The sequence below is a fragment of the Alexandromys fortis genome, unplaced genomic scaffold (genome assembly GCF_014885135.2).
Source record: "Alexandromys fortis isolate MF-2015 unplaced genomic scaffold, M_Fortis_MF-2015_v1.1 scaffold_291, whole genome shotgun sequence".
In the NCBI taxonomy this organism is placed as follows: Eukaryota; Metazoa; Chordata; class Mammalia; order Rodentia; family Cricetidae; genus Alexandromys; species Alexandromys fortis.
The window spans coordinates 61,776-78,063 of NW_026068163.1; the positions used below are offsets into that span (position 1 = coordinate 61,776).

Genomic DNA, 16,288 nt, shown 5'->3' on the forward strand with positions numbered 1-16,288 from the left:
TGACTCTTCTCGGTGGCTCTCTGGGGGCTGTGCCTCAGGGGTGGGCTGCTCTGTTGCGGACCCTCTGCCCCCCAGCAGGCGGCCGGGGTTGGGCGTCAGCATCCTGTGCCTGCACTGGAGGCTGCCCTGTCCTTTGAGCTAACTTTCCTGACTCAGCCCTGCTAACGTTTCCTCCTCGCAGCTGGGACTCCTGCCTGCTCCCTTCCTCAGCATTGCTCTCCCCACCTTGCCTGCCCGGACAGCACTCACATCTTGCTCTCTTCCAGAAGGGGCGTCTAAGCCCGAGCCGGAGCACGTGATCAAAAAGTACACTGAGGAGCTAAGGATGGCCCCCGATGAGGTATGTGTCCTGGGAGGAGGGCCCCAACGCTGCACTCCAGGACCTGGGGCTGGCTCCAGCCTTCCATCTTGGATAGACATTACCAAGATGAGGTGGCCAGAGCTCATTCTCACCCCGTGGCTAAGCTGAAGTCCTGAGCAGTGAGCTTTCTCTTCAGTCTGTGGGGCAGGCATGACTGACTCCGCTCAGGCCTGCTTTGTGAAGGAACAAGGTGGCCTTGTCCAAGGGACACCCTTTCCTCTCTGGCTCTTGTCTCTGGTAAGAACCATGGGTTGCCCTTTTGGCCTCATGGCCTGTGTTTTTTGGTCAGCCCTTCAAGACATAGATGAGAAGTGGCTCTGTGGTCCCCTGCCCTGGAACAGTGACTGAGATGATGGCCTAGTGTTCCCTTCTGACAGAGCCAGGGCTCCTCCCTCACCCCTGCACTGGCGTACTGTGGCCCAGTACTGGCACGTGAATGCTGTGTGTGGAAGGCGTGCCAGGGACGAGCGTGCGCTGTGTGCCTTCCCTGCAGGACTGCATCATCTGCATGGAGAAGCTGTCTGTGACTTCCGGGTACAGTGACGTGACTGCCAGCAGGAGCCTCGGGCCCATGGCTGTGGGCCGCCTCACCAAGTGCAGCCATGCCTTCCACCTGCTGTGCCTGCTGGCCATGTACTGCAATGGGAACAAGGTACCGCAGCTGGGGGACTGCGCGGACCTGACCTCTGGGTGTGCTGTCGCATACCTGGGGTCTCAGCACTCAGGAGGCCGAGGCAGCAGGAGCGTACGTTCTAGCCCAGCCTGAGCTAGAGAGACCCTGTCTCAAGAAAACAAAACCAAAAAGTAGCCTAAGATATCTTTGGTGCTGGTACAGCAGCAGGCTGAAAGGCAGATGCTGAGCTGCGAGATTGAAAAGTGTGGGCTCACTCCTGATTAAACAGATAAGGGCTGGGGCCTGGGCTATAGCTCTGTGATAGAGCCCCTGCCTAGAATCCCCCAGTGAGGGGCTGGGGTGTGGCTCGGTGATAGAGCCCCTGCCTAGAATCCCCCAGTGAGGGGCTGGGGTGTGGCTCAGTGGTAGAGCCCCTGCCTAGAATGACTCCTCCAGCTTGCCTCAGGGAGGGATCCTAGGCTCCTCTGACCATTAGGACTATATCCTCTACCCGCTTTCCCTGCCTTCTGTCTTCCTATGACAGTCCTGAGTAGTCAGCCATGTGCAGATGAAAACGCTCAGGGCACCGTGCATGGACACCTGCCTTCCCTGCACTTAGGAGGTTGATGTCAAGGGCTCAGGAGTGCCAGGGCTGCGTAAGATCCTTCCTCAAAGAGGGCAAGTAAAATAGCTCAGCAGGTAAAGGAGCTTTCTGTAAAGTCTGAGTCCATGTAAAGGTGGCAGGAGAAGCCAACTCCGTAAGGTTGTCTTCTTGACCTTCAGATGTGTGTGCATACACAGAAATACACATTAATAAAGAATTAGCTAAATAAAAACAAGAAGCTTAGGACTCTGTCTAGGGTCCTAACCCACTCCTGACTGCAGGTTCCATGCCCCTTCTCACAGTTAACGCAGCTGCTATCCTGTGGAGTCAGGGGTAGGAAGGTGGGAGGGGACCAAGTCACACAGTAGTCATTGATGCTGGTGTCTTTGTGCACTTCGTGACAGCCATGTGCAGGGAAGTCTGTGACGGTGACTAAGTGGAGACTTGACCCTCATTTTCCTACCATGTGCCCGTCTCCCGGTATCTTACCAGTTGAATGAGAATCGGGTTTGTGGTGCGCAGTTCAGCCTCTGTAGTGAGGAGAGGCTCTGTGGGGTCTGGCCCCCTCTGCCGTCTGGACATGACTGTTGAAGTGTGCTGGGAGCTGCTAGCTCAGGCTGTCACATCCTCTTCTCCAGGACGGGAGTCTGCAGTGTCCATCTTGCAAAGCCATCTATGGGGAGAAGACGGGAACACAGCCGACGGGAAAGATGGAGGTATTCAGGTACCATACGTCTCTCCCAGGCCATGAAGACTGCGGGACTATACTCATTGTTTACAACATCCAGCACGGCATCCAGGTGAGGGCCAGCCCCCCACCAGGGACCTGGCCAGGTCACCGATCCTGAGCTCCCCTCTTCCGCCCACTGTGCTCTCCGCATCCACACCCAGAATAGGGGTCAGGATGGTCCTGCCTGGAGGAGTGCTGGGGGTTGGGAAGGCCGTCCACAGGAGGAGACGTCTGGGCTGAAGAGCATGGCGCGCTCTGTGGGGCTCGCGTGTGCGGGTGGAAGGCTGAAGAGCAGCCTTGCTCAAAGGCCCAGCACTGAGCTCTGGGGTTCATGGAGAAAGGCAGGAGAAGCCGGAATGTCCACCCTGCCCTTGGCAGAGTTCACAGTGTCCTTAGGAAAGAGCAGGTTGCCAGGCCATCGGGTGGTGCAGGTGACAGACAGGTGGTCATGGCTGGGAGACCCCACTGACTTTGAGTGTTGGCACAGGAGTGGACCAAGTTTGGCAGGCTAGGCTGTGGACAGGGCTTCCACGTCACGTGAGCTGCAGCCTGCCACAGTTCTGCCACCAAGTTGTCTGCTTTCCTTTCACAGGGTCCTGAGCACCCCAGCCCTGGGAAACCATTCACAGCCCGAGGCTTTCCCCGGCAGTGCTATTTGCCGGATAATCCTCAAGGCCGCAAGGTAAGTCCCACCCCCACCCTGTTTCCCTCACCAGGGACCCACGTGTATTAGAGAGATGTGACCTGGCCCTTCCAGCAGCTCCATAGCAGAGAGCTGGGGTTCATGCTGGGTCAGGATAGTGAGCAGCCACAGGACAGACTAGGGACACCCGCCAGCCTGGGACCTCAGCAAGGACTTGGAGGGTAGGAAGAAACATCCAGATCCACAGAAAAACTGATTTGGAAGTGGGCCTTGGGAAGGGCAGGGCCCAAACCACCAGGGTGAGAAAGCTCCAGGCTGCTACAGATCAGGCACTCTGAAGCTACAGTATGTTGGGGTGTGGCTCGGTTGGTAGCAGGCTTGCCTGGTGTGTGAGAGCCCTGGGTTCAGTCCCCAGCTCCCCATGAACCGAGCACAGTGGCACTTGGTGGGTGGAGTCCAGGCCATCCTGGGCTGCATAGTGAGACCCAATCCCGCCTCTAAACCTAAAACACCACACTCACCTGGCTCCTGGGTGATGGTGCACTGGGCTCTGTTTATGTTTTTCTTTTATTTGGGGGTGTGGGGCTGGGAGGGCCATGCTGCGGCTTTCATGCAGAAATCGGGAGCTGGCTCTGGAGTTCCTTCTTTCCCTCTCCGTTAGGTCCTGAGCGTCAAGCTCAGGTCACCAGGCTTGTGTCGCCCACCGCCGTCTTGCTAGCCTTTATCTCGGCCAGGCTCTACCACCGAGTCTCACTCCTTGCCCCAGACGATAGTGGAGGCCATGATGAGGGCAGGAAGCCTGCAGAAGTGAGGGAGGCAGCTGGTCCAGTCAGATTTGGAGGGAAGGCCACCTCGAGAGTGGTACCAGGATGGAGAGGCCTGGGCTGGGTCAGCACTGGTGTGAAGTGCTCCAGAGTGCCCACACGTGCGGGTCGGTGTCTGGGAGTGCATGGGCCAAGGGCAGTGCGGTAGAGCAGAGCCCCGGTGGCTGTCAAAGGGCCTCCTTCCACTCTCCTGGGCAGGTCTTGGAGCTCCTGAAGGTGGCCTGGAAGAGACGGCTCATCTTTACCGTGGGGACATCCAGTACAACCGGTGAGACAGACACGGTAGTGTGGAACGAGATCCACCACAAGACCGAGATGGACCGGAACCTGACAGGCCACGGCTATCCAGACCCCAACTACCTGCAGAACGTGCTGGCTGAGCTGGCTGCCCAGGGAGTCACCGAGGACTGCCTGGAGCAGCAGTGACCCCTTGGGCCTGCCTCTGTCGACCGCCCCAATGCCCCCTGGGTGGGTGGGCAGGAAGGTGTGCCTTTGTCGAGAGGCAAGAATGTTTGTTGGGGTGCAGGATATATCCCCTCCTGAAGCTGGGGCTCCTCCCTGCCTCTCCTGCCACCCTCCTGTCTGGGCTGGGGTCTGCCTATTGTGGAGGCTTAAGCTGGAGCTACCTCAGTGCACAGACGGGAAGGGGCCCTTCCAGCCTCGGGTGGGCTGTGACCCAAGGGGTGAGCAGGGCCTACACCTCTCAGCTTTTGGCCAGCTTTTCATACCTCAAAAAAAAAAAAATTTTTTTTTTTTGCAGTAAAGACCCTACAGCCAACGTGTATCTGTGTAGAAGTGCACGCGCCCGTGTGTGTGTGTGTGTGTGTGTGTGTGTGTGTGTGTGTGTGTGATATGTCCCTTCATATGGCACACTTAGCTTGGTGTGCGGAGCAGGAAGCCACCTAGGAAGCAAGGACAAAGACTGCTAAGCTCAGCAGTGAGACTCTGGTCTTGCTGTGTGGTCCCCGCAGCCACCCTCACCCTTACCATACAGCCTCCCTTACAGAGTGCTGTCTCCCTGCTTCCCAGTCAAGAGGATGCTCAGAAGCACAGTGGCCAGCAAGGACCTTCGGGCACCGTCCTCTAAGGCCCTGGTCATTGAGATCGGGTCTCACTATAAACCATATAATCCTCCTGCCTCAGCCTCCTTAGTCCTGGGATTCAGGTGTACACCACCACACCGGCAGGTTCCTACATTTCCCTTATTTGGTCATTTTCACTTCCTGTTACCCTTTCATTCCACCTCTCCCTGTTCTATTTTCTCATTTCTGTGAGCTCCCGAATTCTAGTAGAGTTGCTTGCACCAACATGGGAGGGGAGGATTTGCAGGAACATGGGCTGTACCGTGGGGGGAGGAGCGACTCCCTCTCCCCTGGCACTGGCTGTACTGCTGGAGGGAAGTGGCTCCCTCTCCTAGCAGTCACTGCCTGCAGCTCCTCAGGTGGGCAGGGAGCCTCATTCACCTTTCCCTGTCCACGATGGAGTGTTGCTAGGTAACCACAGCTGCTGTGACTTCATGTGTCCAGGAGAAAGCATTTCAGTGAGCTCCCCCCAACCTCTGGCTCTTACGCTCTTTCTTCCCCCTCTTCCTCTTCTGCTTGTAAAAGAACATTTTCATGTGATTTTAAAAGTGTCATGAGCCCAAGGCTCCAGTAAGTCAGTCCTGGGGACTAGGTCACTGCTTACCTTGGCAGAGCCTCTAAGTTGGCTGCACTCTAGACCACATTTGTGACTCACTCTGCCTCAGGACGGCAGTTGGACGGCCTCCCATATAAAGTCTTAGAGCTTTGCCACCGATGGACAGCGAGGTCCAGGGAGACGATGCCACAGATCACACCTGCTGAGGGAGCGTATCCAGAGTAGGGATTGTTGGAACGTAGCAGCAGAAAAATGAACGGACAGGGCCTAGTGACATGGCTTAGCAGTGAAGTGTGCATAGCGTGCTTGCAGAAAACTGGAGTCCCGTTCCCAGCGCTCACACTTGGTGACTCACGGCTGCCTGTAACTCCAGCCCCAGGGCTGCTGAAGCCTCTGACATCCACGCGCACATACCCACACAGTCACGGACTAGAGGCATGACTCAGTGGTAAAGCACCTAGCTAATTTGCATGAGGGTTTTTTTTTTCCCCCAATCCCACAGTGGACATAAGAACATGTCCAGAGTGGGGTAAATGACTGGGGTACCCAAAACAGTGCTGTGTGATTGATTGATGGGCAGTGCAACTCAGGACCAAGAGATGCATGCGAAGACACTGGAGCCCCCCAGAGGACGGGGCAGGGAAGTCTCCACCAACTCAAGGACATAGAATAAGTTATGTCAAAAACATAAAATCAAATAATCAGAAGTAACTGCTGAAGTACTGGGTGGGGGAACTGGCCACTTACCCGTTGCTGGGCATGCAAAATTGTCTCACTTTAGGCAACAGTTCCTCAGAAACAGTGACCACGTGACTGTGAGTTTCATTCCCGGGGGTATTTTACCGGAACATGCCCACACAACGAAGTTATATGCAAATTATGTGTAGCAATGTTCCTAACAGGCAAAAAGTTGGAACACCCCAAATCCTCAGCTGCCCGTAAGAAACAAGTCTGGTATTTGTATGTGACAGGATTGTCACCCTAAAAAGGGGATGAAGCACTCAGTGTGTGAGCCCTACAAAGATGCCAGATAGAGAACCCAGGCAACATGGGGTGGCTTGTAGGCCGGAGGACCCTGAATCCCAAGGCCAGCCTGGGTGTCCTGGACTTTTTGGTGGTCGTTGTTTTTTTTGTTTGTTTTGTCAAATTGTCAATTTGCTAGATACATTTGGGAAGAGGGAAACTCAGTTGAAAAAAAATCACCCCCACCAGGTTAACCTGTGGGAAATCGAGGAGGGCATTTTCTTGATTCATGACCCATGTGAAAGGACCTAGCCCATTGTGGGCAGTGTTCCTGGGCAGGTGGTCAGGGATTGTATAAGAAAACATAAGCTAAGGGCTGGAGAGATGGCTCAGCAGTTAAGGGCATTGCCTGCTCTTCCAAAGGTCCTGAGTTCAATTCCCGGCAACCACATGGTAGCTCACAACCATCTGTAATGAGGTCTGGTGCCCTCTTCTGACTTGCTACATAATAAATAAAAAATAAAAATAATAAAAAAACACAAAAGCAAGCTGAGCCATTCAGCAAACAAGCCAGTAAGCAGCATTCCTCCATGGCCTCTGCTTTGAGTTCCCTGCCTTGAGTTCCCACCCTGACCTCTCAGTGATGGGGTGTAACCTGAGGGCTGTAAGCTGAAACAAACCCTTTCCTTCCCAGGTGCTTCTGGTTACAGTGTTTTATCACAGCAATAGAAACCTTAATTAAGATACTGAGTAACTCCGGGCGTGGTGGTGCGCGCCTTTCATCTTGGGAAGCCGAGGCAAGCAGATCTCTGTGAGTTCAAGGCCAGCCTGGTCTACAGACTCAGTTCCAGGACAGCCAGGGCCTAAAAAAAATACTGAGTATCATAGACCTATCTCAGAAAAGGGGGCTTGCAAGATGGCTCTGGATAGGTGCACGTGGCTCCAAGCCTGATGACCCTAGTTCTGTCTCCAGGTCCCACATTGTGGAAAGAGAGGAACTACTTGAAGCTGACCTCTGGCCACACGCACACCATGGCACAAACCCCTCCTCTTACACACAGAAATAAATGTAATGAACAATGAATAAGAATAAATTCAACACTAGCCAGGCCTGGTTGCACAGGCCCACCAGCTCTATGTGTCACAGGCTGAGGCAGGAGAATTGTAAATTCAAGGCTGTGCTTTGGTTACAGTGAGATCATGTTGACAGAGGTTTCTGTCCCACCAGGTCCCGTAGCTGTTTAGTCCCCAAAAAACACACAGAGGTCTACATTAATTATAAACTGGTTGGCCTAGTAGCTCAGGCTTCTTATTAACTCTTATATTAGCTCATGATTCTTGTTTGTGTTAGCCGTGTGGCTTGGTACCTTTTATCAGGGAGGCATTTTCATCTTGCTTCCTCTGTGTCTGGATGACAACTACCACTGCAGACTGCACCTTTCCTCTTCCCAGAATTCTCCTCTCCTGGTTGCCCTGCCTATATTTCCTGCCTGGCTACTGGCCAATTAGCATTTTATTAAAAACAATACAAGTGACAGGGTACAAGACCATTGTCCCACAGAAAGATCAGGAACTGTCTCTAGCTTTTGAGACCCTGTTCCTCAGGCTGGATTGTCTTGCCCAGCCATAATACAAGCGGAGGTGCTTAGTCTCACTGCAACTTGATATGCCCTGCTTTGTTGATACTCCTGGGAGACCTGCCCTTTCCTAAACAGAAATGGAGGAGAAGTGGATTGGGGAGGGGGTTCTGCAGAGGAGAGATGGGGAAGAAGCTGGGAGGAGAGGAAGAAGGGGAAACTTTGGTCGGGATGGATAAAAAGAATACATAGAATGTGGGCTGGGGTGCAGCTCAGTTAGTGGAGTGTTTGCTCAGCATGCACAAAGCCCTGGGTTCCATCCCAGCACTGTGTAGACCAGAAGCTGCGGTGCCCACCTGTGACCCCAGCAGCTGGGAAGTGAAGGCAGGAGCATCATCACCTTCTGTTACACGGTGAGTCCAAGGCCAGCCTGGACCACATGAGACTGTCTCAAAAATAAATGGACCGGGTGGTAGTGGCACACACCCTTGATCCCAGAATTTAGCAGGCAGAGGCAAGCGAATCTGTGAGTTCGAGGCCAGTCTGGTCTACAATGCGAGTTCCAGGACATTCAAGGCTACACAGAGAAACCTTGTCTCAGGAAACCTAAATTAATAAATAAAACAATTTTAAAACCGCATAGAATGAGACTCAAAGGGTTTGCATAAGTGAAAAGTTTGATTTGTTCTGTCCTTTCAGAGGTCAAAGTCTTCTCCTGGAGAAGGACGTGGAGGTTCAGAGCTGGGGAAGATGTGGCTCCTTGGGGCAGAGGCTACACAGAGGGCAGCAGTGTCCCGGAGCTGCTTGGGGCTGGTCAGGGCCAGCCTACCCTAGGCTTGCTCCCTGCTCCTCACTTCCTGGGTGGGGATGGATGGTCAGAGGGTGGCTCCTGGCACCCAGGGTTCAGGAATCTCAGGCATGTGGTTCTGGGCCCAGATTGGGGGGAGCAAGGAATTAGGTGGTACCACAATCTAGACAGCTAGTCAGCTCAGGGGTGGGGGAGCCTAAAGGTCATGTGAAGGCCGGTCCTAAATGGCCCCTCTCCTGTAGTTCTGGCGTGGAGCCCCATACAGGAGCCCACCTAGCCCCTCCCTGTGATGGGCTGGACCCGCTGGGAGTGAGAAGGGGTGAATTCATATTTTCAAGTTTTTCCTGCTCTCCTGGCAGCCCAAGGAAGCAGCAGCTGTAGGCCAGAGGTATTGGAGGTGGGGAGTAGCAGGACCAGCCCCTGAGCCTGCCTCTGCTGTCTGTAAGTGCTGTGACAGCCATGGGGCTCACCAGGAGGCCGCCTCAGCCTCAGCCTCTGCTCCTGCTGCTGCTGTGGCTGTCCCGAAGCCTGAGTCTAGGTAAGTGGAACTCCCGCAATGGATGCCTTTGGACCTGGGGTACCTGAAACCCATCCCACCTCCTGAGCTGGGAGAACAGGTTGGGGAAGGGGAGGCCCACAGAACTGCCATGTCTAGCTTGCTTTTCACCTTTGTTCCCCGTGGCCACAGACCTGATTCCCTATGAGCCGCAGATAACAGCCTGGGACCTGGAAGGGAAGGTCACAGCCACCACCTTCTGTCTGGAGCAGCCTCGGTGCGTCTTTGATGAGCGTGCCTTAGCCAATGACACCATCTGGCTGGTGGTGGCTTTCAACAATGGTGTGTGGTGAGGACCCAGAGCCTTGGGGGAAGGGGCATAGGCTGAGAGGGGCTGTTCGGGGCACCTGAAGGATGGCAGTGTTGACTTGGTCTCTGATGTAAACATCAGGATTGGAGACTGGCCAGGTATGTTCCAGGTGGGTAAACCAGTGGGTAAAGCCCTCCAGGGACAGTCCTCTCTCTGTCTCTGTCTCTGTCTCTCTGTCTCTCTGTCTCTCTGTCTCTCTCTCTTCTCTCTCTCTCTCTCTCTCTCTCTCTCTCTCTCTCTCTCTCTCTCTCGGCAGGGTCTGATCTTGTTTCTGCCCAGTTCACGTTGTACTGAGGACAGAGGCCAGGGTTTATATACTGTAAGGCAGGTACTCTACCAACTGAGTGTTAGATCACAGCGTGTCCCTTTGAGACACTGGGTCCCCCTAGGACAGTGGTTCTCAACCTTGCTAGTGCTGCAACCCTTTAATACAGTTCCTCATACTGTGGTGACCCCCAACCATAAAATTATTTTCATTGCTGTTGCAGAATTGTAATTTTGCTAGTGTTAGGAATCGCAATGTAAATGTCTGATATGCAGCGCTGATACGCGACCTCTGTGAAAGGGGCATTCAACCCCCATGTTGAGACACTTCTCTAAAATAATCCCGTCTCGCTAAAATAATCCCGCCTCTCTAAAATAACCTCACCTCTCTAAAATAATCCTGCCTCTCTAAAATAATCCCATCATGTCACCTGGAGAAACCAGGCATGCCTCAGAAGATCGTCTCCTGGGACAGAAGAAGCCATTGGCCGCTCTCTAGTTTTATATATGTGTTGGTTCAGGGGTGTTCACATGGAATACGGAGGACAGCTTGAGGGAGTCAGTGCTCTCCTTCCACCACATGGGTCCCGGGGCTCAAACTCAGGTCGTCAGGTTTGGCAGCAAGCCCCTTTAGCACCGAACCATCTCGCCACCCTTCTGTATTAGTATACTTAACACAGCTATGAAGACAGCCCCTGCTCTTGCCTCTCTCTGACCCTTTTTCCTCCAGCCTCCAGGGACTTCCAGAACCCACAGACCTCTGCTATAATCCCGACCTCACCACAGCTACTGACTGACGGCTACTATATGACATTACCCCTGTCCCTGGGTCAGCTGCCCTGTGAGGGTCTGGCAAGTGGCAGTGGAGGTGTCCGTGTGCTTCGAGTCGGCAATGACTTCGGCTGTTACCAGAAGTCCTATTGCAATGCTCCTCTCCCCAGCCAGGGGCCATACAGGTGCGTCGTTGGAGCCCCTGCCCTGGGGTTGGGTGTTCTCAGGAAGGGAGATGGAACTTCTTAGACCCTGCCCCTCCAGGGCCTTCTCCTGAATGCCCGCTAGTCACAGCTTCTCCCCGGGCTAGCTGTACTTGACCTTCTTTGCATAGCGGGTCATCAAAATGGCCTTTCCGTGCCTTGATCACAGTGGCACCTCCACACTCTGGAGGCAGAGGCAGGAGGATCGGAGTTCAATGCCAGCTGCAGCCACATGAGTTTGAGGCAAGCAGCTCCATAAGACCGGGTTAAAAGATCGTCAGGCTGGGGGTGGAACGCAGTTGCTAGCATTCATTTTGCAAGCATGCAGTCCTGGGTTCCATTCCAGCACTCCACAAACTAGGAGTGGGGGTACATGTTTGTAATCCCAGCACTCGAGGTGAGAAGATAGGAAAGCCAGGAGTGGAGGCTATTCTCGGCTGTATATTGAATTCTAAGTTAGCCTGGGCTACATGAGACTCAATCTCAAAAAAAAAAAAAAAAAAAAAAAAAAAAAAAAAAAAAAAAAAAAAAAAAAAAAAAAAAAAAAAAAAAAAAAAAAAAAAAAAAAAAAAAAAAAAAAAAAAAAAAAAGAAAAGGAAAGGGAAGAAAAAGAAAGAAGAAAAAGAAAAGAGAGTCCTTCCCAAATGTGTCCTAGGAGGGGAAGGCAGGTTTAAGGATGAGACCACTATTTTGGTCATAAACAGTTCTGACAGAATGCATGACTTCCCAACCCATAGTACAGATGAAGAAACTGAGGCCTGTTGTGCTAGAGTTCAAACACAGTTCTCTTCAGTGTCCATCCTGAGATGAAGATCTCAGGTGTCCTCAGAGACTCAGCAGTGGGAGTCTAGAATGCAGGACACAGTCTCAGGAGATGGCATCTGTCTGTCCAGCCTCCCTCTGCTCCATCACGGATGCTGGCTATTGCGTCTTTCTCTCAGCTGCTCCACTGTCCACTTCCCGTCAGCTCCAGTGCTGGCTTCCTTCCATCTCCTCTGCTGGCCCCACCGTGCTCTCTCCCCAGAGCTTCCACCCATGAAAGAGAGCATCATGCCAAGTCCTCCCACTCCAGGCCCTGACCACACCCCAGTCCCACCCTTGTGCCTTTGCCAGGACTCTTAATTTGAGGGCATGCTTTCTTCTCACTTGGGTGGCTCCCATAGACTCCAGAGATCAGTAATGCTATCTTGTTGTACTGGTATTGAGCCTAAGAGTTTGTGTATTCTAGTCAGGTGCTCTCCCACTGATCCACACCCCAGCCCCTCACTGGGGGATTCTAGGCAGGGGCTCTACCACTGAGCTGAATCCGCAACACATTTTCACCTTTGATTTTTGAGACAAGGTCTTGCAGTGTAGCCAGGCAGTCACTGAACTTAGGAATCTCTTTCCACAACCTACAGAGTACCTGGGATATCAGGCCTGTGCCACCATGAGACATTCAAGTCTTCCTTTTGTCCCCATTGCTTTGCTGTCTCCAGGGTGAAATTCCTCCTGATGGATGCCAGTGGTCCACCCAAGGCTGAGACGAAGTGGTCCAATCCCATTTATCTGCATCAAGGTACTGCTGGGGTGAGGGATCTAAGACTGACTCAACCCCTGCCCGAACCTCATGCTGTAGAGTGGGGCCTGGGTCAGATCCATCACAACGGCACCAAAACTTTGGTTTTGTTTCCAGTACTAGACATTGAATCTTATCTGTGCCAGGGAAGCGTTGTACCACAAAGCCATGGCCCTACCCCCTCACTGGGGGATTCTAAGCAGGGGTTCTACCACTGAGCCACACCCCAGCCCCTCACTGGGGGATTCTAGGCAGGGGCTCTACCACTGAGCCACACCCCAGCCCCTCACTGGGGGATTCTAGGCAGGGGCTCTACCACTGAAGTACATTCCCAACCATCTTTTTACTTTATATATTAAGGTAGGGTCTGAGAGTTGCCCAAGCTGGCTCTGACTCTCCTCTGTAGCCCAGGATGGCCTGTACTTGAGATCCCCTGCCTCATTTTTCCAGGCAGCTGAGCTTACAGATGTGCACCACTAATCCCATCTCATCATCTACCACCCCTTGCTTAATTGCCCAGTCTCTGCCTCATCAGCCCCAGGTCCTCTCCGCTGCACACAGGGAGAAGGGCCCAATGCCATCTTCCATGTAGTAGCCAGTGTTGGGGGTGGCTGTTGCCTCAGAGGCAGGCTTCCAACGCGATTGTGTGGGGTGACAAATTACTGTCATCTGAAGGCCTTCAGTGCCTTCAGAGGTAGGGACCAACATGGTGACGAGGTGAGTCCTGAATCTGGCTGCTGCATGTGGACAGTGGTGGGGAACTGGAGGGAACAGTCTAGAAGGCAAACTCAGTGTAGAAGAGGTTGGAACAATGGCTGACCCAGGTTGGTGGAGATGGACAAGCTCAGGAGACTCTCGGCCAAGCCTTGAAGTGCACTGAACTCGAATGGGGAGGGACAGACAGCCTTGCGGTGGACAGACAGCCTCTGAATGATTCCTACGTGTGCAGGGAAAGCCCCCGATTCCATTGACACGTGGCCCGGTCGGCGGAGTGGCTCCATGATTGTTATGGCTTCCATCCTCTCTGCCCTGGCCGGCCTTCTGCTCCTGGCCTTCCTGGCAGCCTCCACTATGCGATTGTGAGTGATGATACCCTGTGGGTACCTTTTCCACCCGGGACCCCCTCCCTGTCCTGATCCCTAGATCGGGGAAGCCTCTCGGGAATGCAGCGGTCCTGAGCTGGCTGGTGTCCTTCCAGGCTGTGTGGACAGGGTTTCCACTCTGCATCTGTTGCCTGGGTGACAGTAACTCACCCGAAGACAGGGTCAGGGCTCTTCCCCGGGGGCTTATCCTTTCGGTAACTGCCTCTCCAGCTGTCTCCAAAACAGAGGGAAGGGAGACCAGGGAGGTGGTTTAGTAAGAACAGGGCTCACTGCACAAACAGGGACCCAAGTTCAGAGCCCCAGCCCTGCCTGCAATCCAGATGTGGCTGTGCATGTCTGTAACTTAACCCAGGGAGATGGGTCCCTAGACCCTGTGGCCAGCCAGTCTTTAAGGGGTTCAGGTTGTCAGGATGGCTCAGTGGGTAAAGTCTCTCGCCACCACCAAGCTTGATGGCCTGAGTTTGGTCTCTGGCCCCCGCGTTGTGGAAGAAGAGAGCTGAGGCCTGCAAGTTGTCCTTTGACCTCTACAAGCACACACAGTAGTATGTGCATCCCCCAACAGACGTGTTCTGCCTGCTTGTATGCCTGTAGGCCAGAAGAGGGCATCAGATCTCGTTATAGATGGTTGGGAGCCACTGGGTCCTCTGGAAGAGCAGCCAGTGCTCTTAAGCTCTGAGCCATCTCTCCAGTGTCCAGACAATTTAACCCAACTCAACCTCTGGCCTCCACACAGGCAATGCATGTGCACACATACATACCACATACATGTGTACCCATAAGGATAGGTGAGGGGGCAGGCTGAGGGATGAGTATGCTGGGGACAGGATGCAGTTGTCGTGTGGCAGCCTCTGGACGGGGTTGTGATGTGACCCACCTCCTCTCTCTTCTGTCGTGTGCAGCTCCAGCCTGTGGTGGCCCGAGGAAGCCCCCGAGCAGCTCCGGATTGGCTCCTTCATGGGAAAACGCTACATGACACACCATATCCCTCCCAGCGAGGCTGCCACACTGCCGGTGGGCTGTGACCCTAGCCTAGACCCCCTCCCCAGCCTCAGCCCGTAGCCTGGTCTCTGCAGCTTGGGCCTGGGTTGAGGGACAGAGAGCAGGGATACAGGCCCTGTAGGGGGTCTTGCATCTTCCCAGCCCCTCATAGCTGCCTGGCTATTGTATCCTCCTCTTCTGGTTCTGTCCCTCTGTCTGTAAATACATTTGGAGATGGTGGCGGTCAGGTTGGGGTCTGCTTAACTTCCTTCATGTAAGGCTGGAGGAGGTGGTTAGTCCGGAAGTACCACCCTTGTCCCGAGAGCCTGGCGCTTTCTGAGGCCGGGACTCGCCAGTGTAAATGTGTAAATGGCTATCAATGGCAGCTCGGCTCCCTGCCCCAGCCCCTCTACACACAGAGATGGTTCCCACACTCAGCCGCTCACTCCACATCATTTATCGCGCACCTGCTATGCGCCACACACAGTGTTAGACATGGCCTCGGGCAAAGCTGGTTGTGACTTTCGAGGGGTCTGCCTTGCTTTGAATCTCGGACCGACACCTGTCCAGATGTGGGATCTGTTTCTGTTGGGGAGATGACGTGCCCTCAAATTGCCCTCGGGGGGGGGGGGGCTGGAGAGATGGCTCAGAGGTTAAGGCACTGCCTGCTCTTCGGTCTGGTGGCATCCATGCAGATAGAACACTGTATCCATAACAAATAAATAAAAATCTTTTTTAAAAAATTGCCCTCAGGGTCACACTCTTTCAGTTACTATGGGGAGCTCTTTGGGACCACAGAATTCCATCAAAGGAAAAAGCTCTCCGGGACAAAGCCGGTGGTCCCCACTAGCACCGCGCGGGGGCGCCCGTGTGCTGTAGCCACGTGGCAGCAGGGCCGGCGCATGCGCCCCTGTGAACCTCTTCATCGCCTGCCTGCACCATCCACTCAGGCAGGGGTCAGGGAAGCAAGCATTTCCAGCCTCAGCCTGGTCAAGCCCGCAGAGCTCTCCCGTTCTCTTCGATGGCGACACCTGAGGCTCATTGACTTGCCTGCCCACACTGTCCAGCCACCCCACCCCTTGTACCCCATGTCCCGTTGGGCCTGTCTGATTAAGCTCTTTGGAAGTTAATAAATGTTCCGGTGGCAGGAGTGTTGCCCACACCGACTCTACGGCGGGAGCGTGCAACGTGTGGACCCTTTGATCGCCATCAGCTTGTGCTTTTGGAGCCACAAAGAGACCCACTCACAGTTCAGGATCAAGTGGCCACGGCGACCCTCCCTCCTGGCACACGCCTCAGTGGCAGGTCTTTATCAAGCCAGTGAACCCCTGGGTCTGAGTCACATCCTCCATCCTGCCGCACCCCAGCATTCAGGTGACCCCTGGAGGTGTAGATAGAAGCTACACCCGGCCAAATGCTCCAGAGAAACATCGAGCGTGGAGCAGTCTGTGAAACTGCACTAGATGGGAGAGGGTTAACCTCACCTCTACCCCGTCCCAGCACCTCTCCTGGTTTCCAAGGGTCACTGATGTTTGCTCAGTTAAAACAAGGGCGGGTGAGACTGACCTGTCCTGAGTTGTTTCCGCGTAGGAGGAGAGAACCGGTCCTGGCAACTCTGACCCTGACCTCCACACCTCCACACGTGGCACTTGTGCGCACCCCACCCACCCATACACCCGCGAACACAAGATAAGTAACAGATTCTAACTTTTAGGGCCAATGAATTCTCACAGGGCTCAAGGATCAGCTAGACTTGGGAAAGGGTCCCCCGACTTTGTGATCCT

The 16,288-nt window shown here is 53.9% G+C and overlaps 2 protein-coding genes across 5 annotated transcripts in view; both read left to right on the forward strand.

Moving 5' to 3' along the window:
- Window positions 1-4,557, forward strand: part of Dtx2 (deltex E3 ubiquitin ligase 2) — a 40,555-nt gene extending 35,998 nt beyond the window's left edge. For all 4 annotated transcript variants that reach the window (XM_050127897.1, XM_050127899.1, XM_050127895.1 and 1 more), the window contains 5 exons: window positions 267-340; window positions 855-1,013; window positions 2,217-2,378; window positions 2,901-2,990; window positions 3,974-4,557. In XM_050127897.1, coding sequence (XP_049983854.1) covers window positions 267-340; window positions 855-1,013; window positions 2,217-2,378; window positions 2,901-2,990; window positions 3,974-4,201 — 713 coding nt within the window. In that variant the 3' untranslated portion in view covers window positions 4,202-4,557. The remainder of the gene's footprint in view (window positions 1-266; window positions 341-854; window positions 1,014-2,216; window positions 2,379-2,900; window positions 2,991-3,973) is intronic.
- A 3,650-nt stretch (window positions 4,558-8,207) lies between these two features.
- Upk3b (uroplakin 3B) lies at window positions 8,208-15,249 on the forward strand. The gene is made up of 6 exons (XM_050127900.1): window positions 8,208-9,299; window positions 9,450-9,599; window positions 10,622-10,847; window positions 12,344-12,423; window positions 13,373-13,502; window positions 14,426-15,249. The coding sequence occupies exons 1-6, from the start codon at window positions 9,221-9,223 to the stop codon at window positions 14,583-14,585; spliced, it is 825 nt and encodes a 274-aa protein (XP_049983857.1). The 5' UTR covers window positions 8,208-9,220; the 3' UTR covers window positions 14,586-15,249.
- The last annotated feature ends 1,039 nt before the right edge of the window (window positions 15,250-16,288 follow it).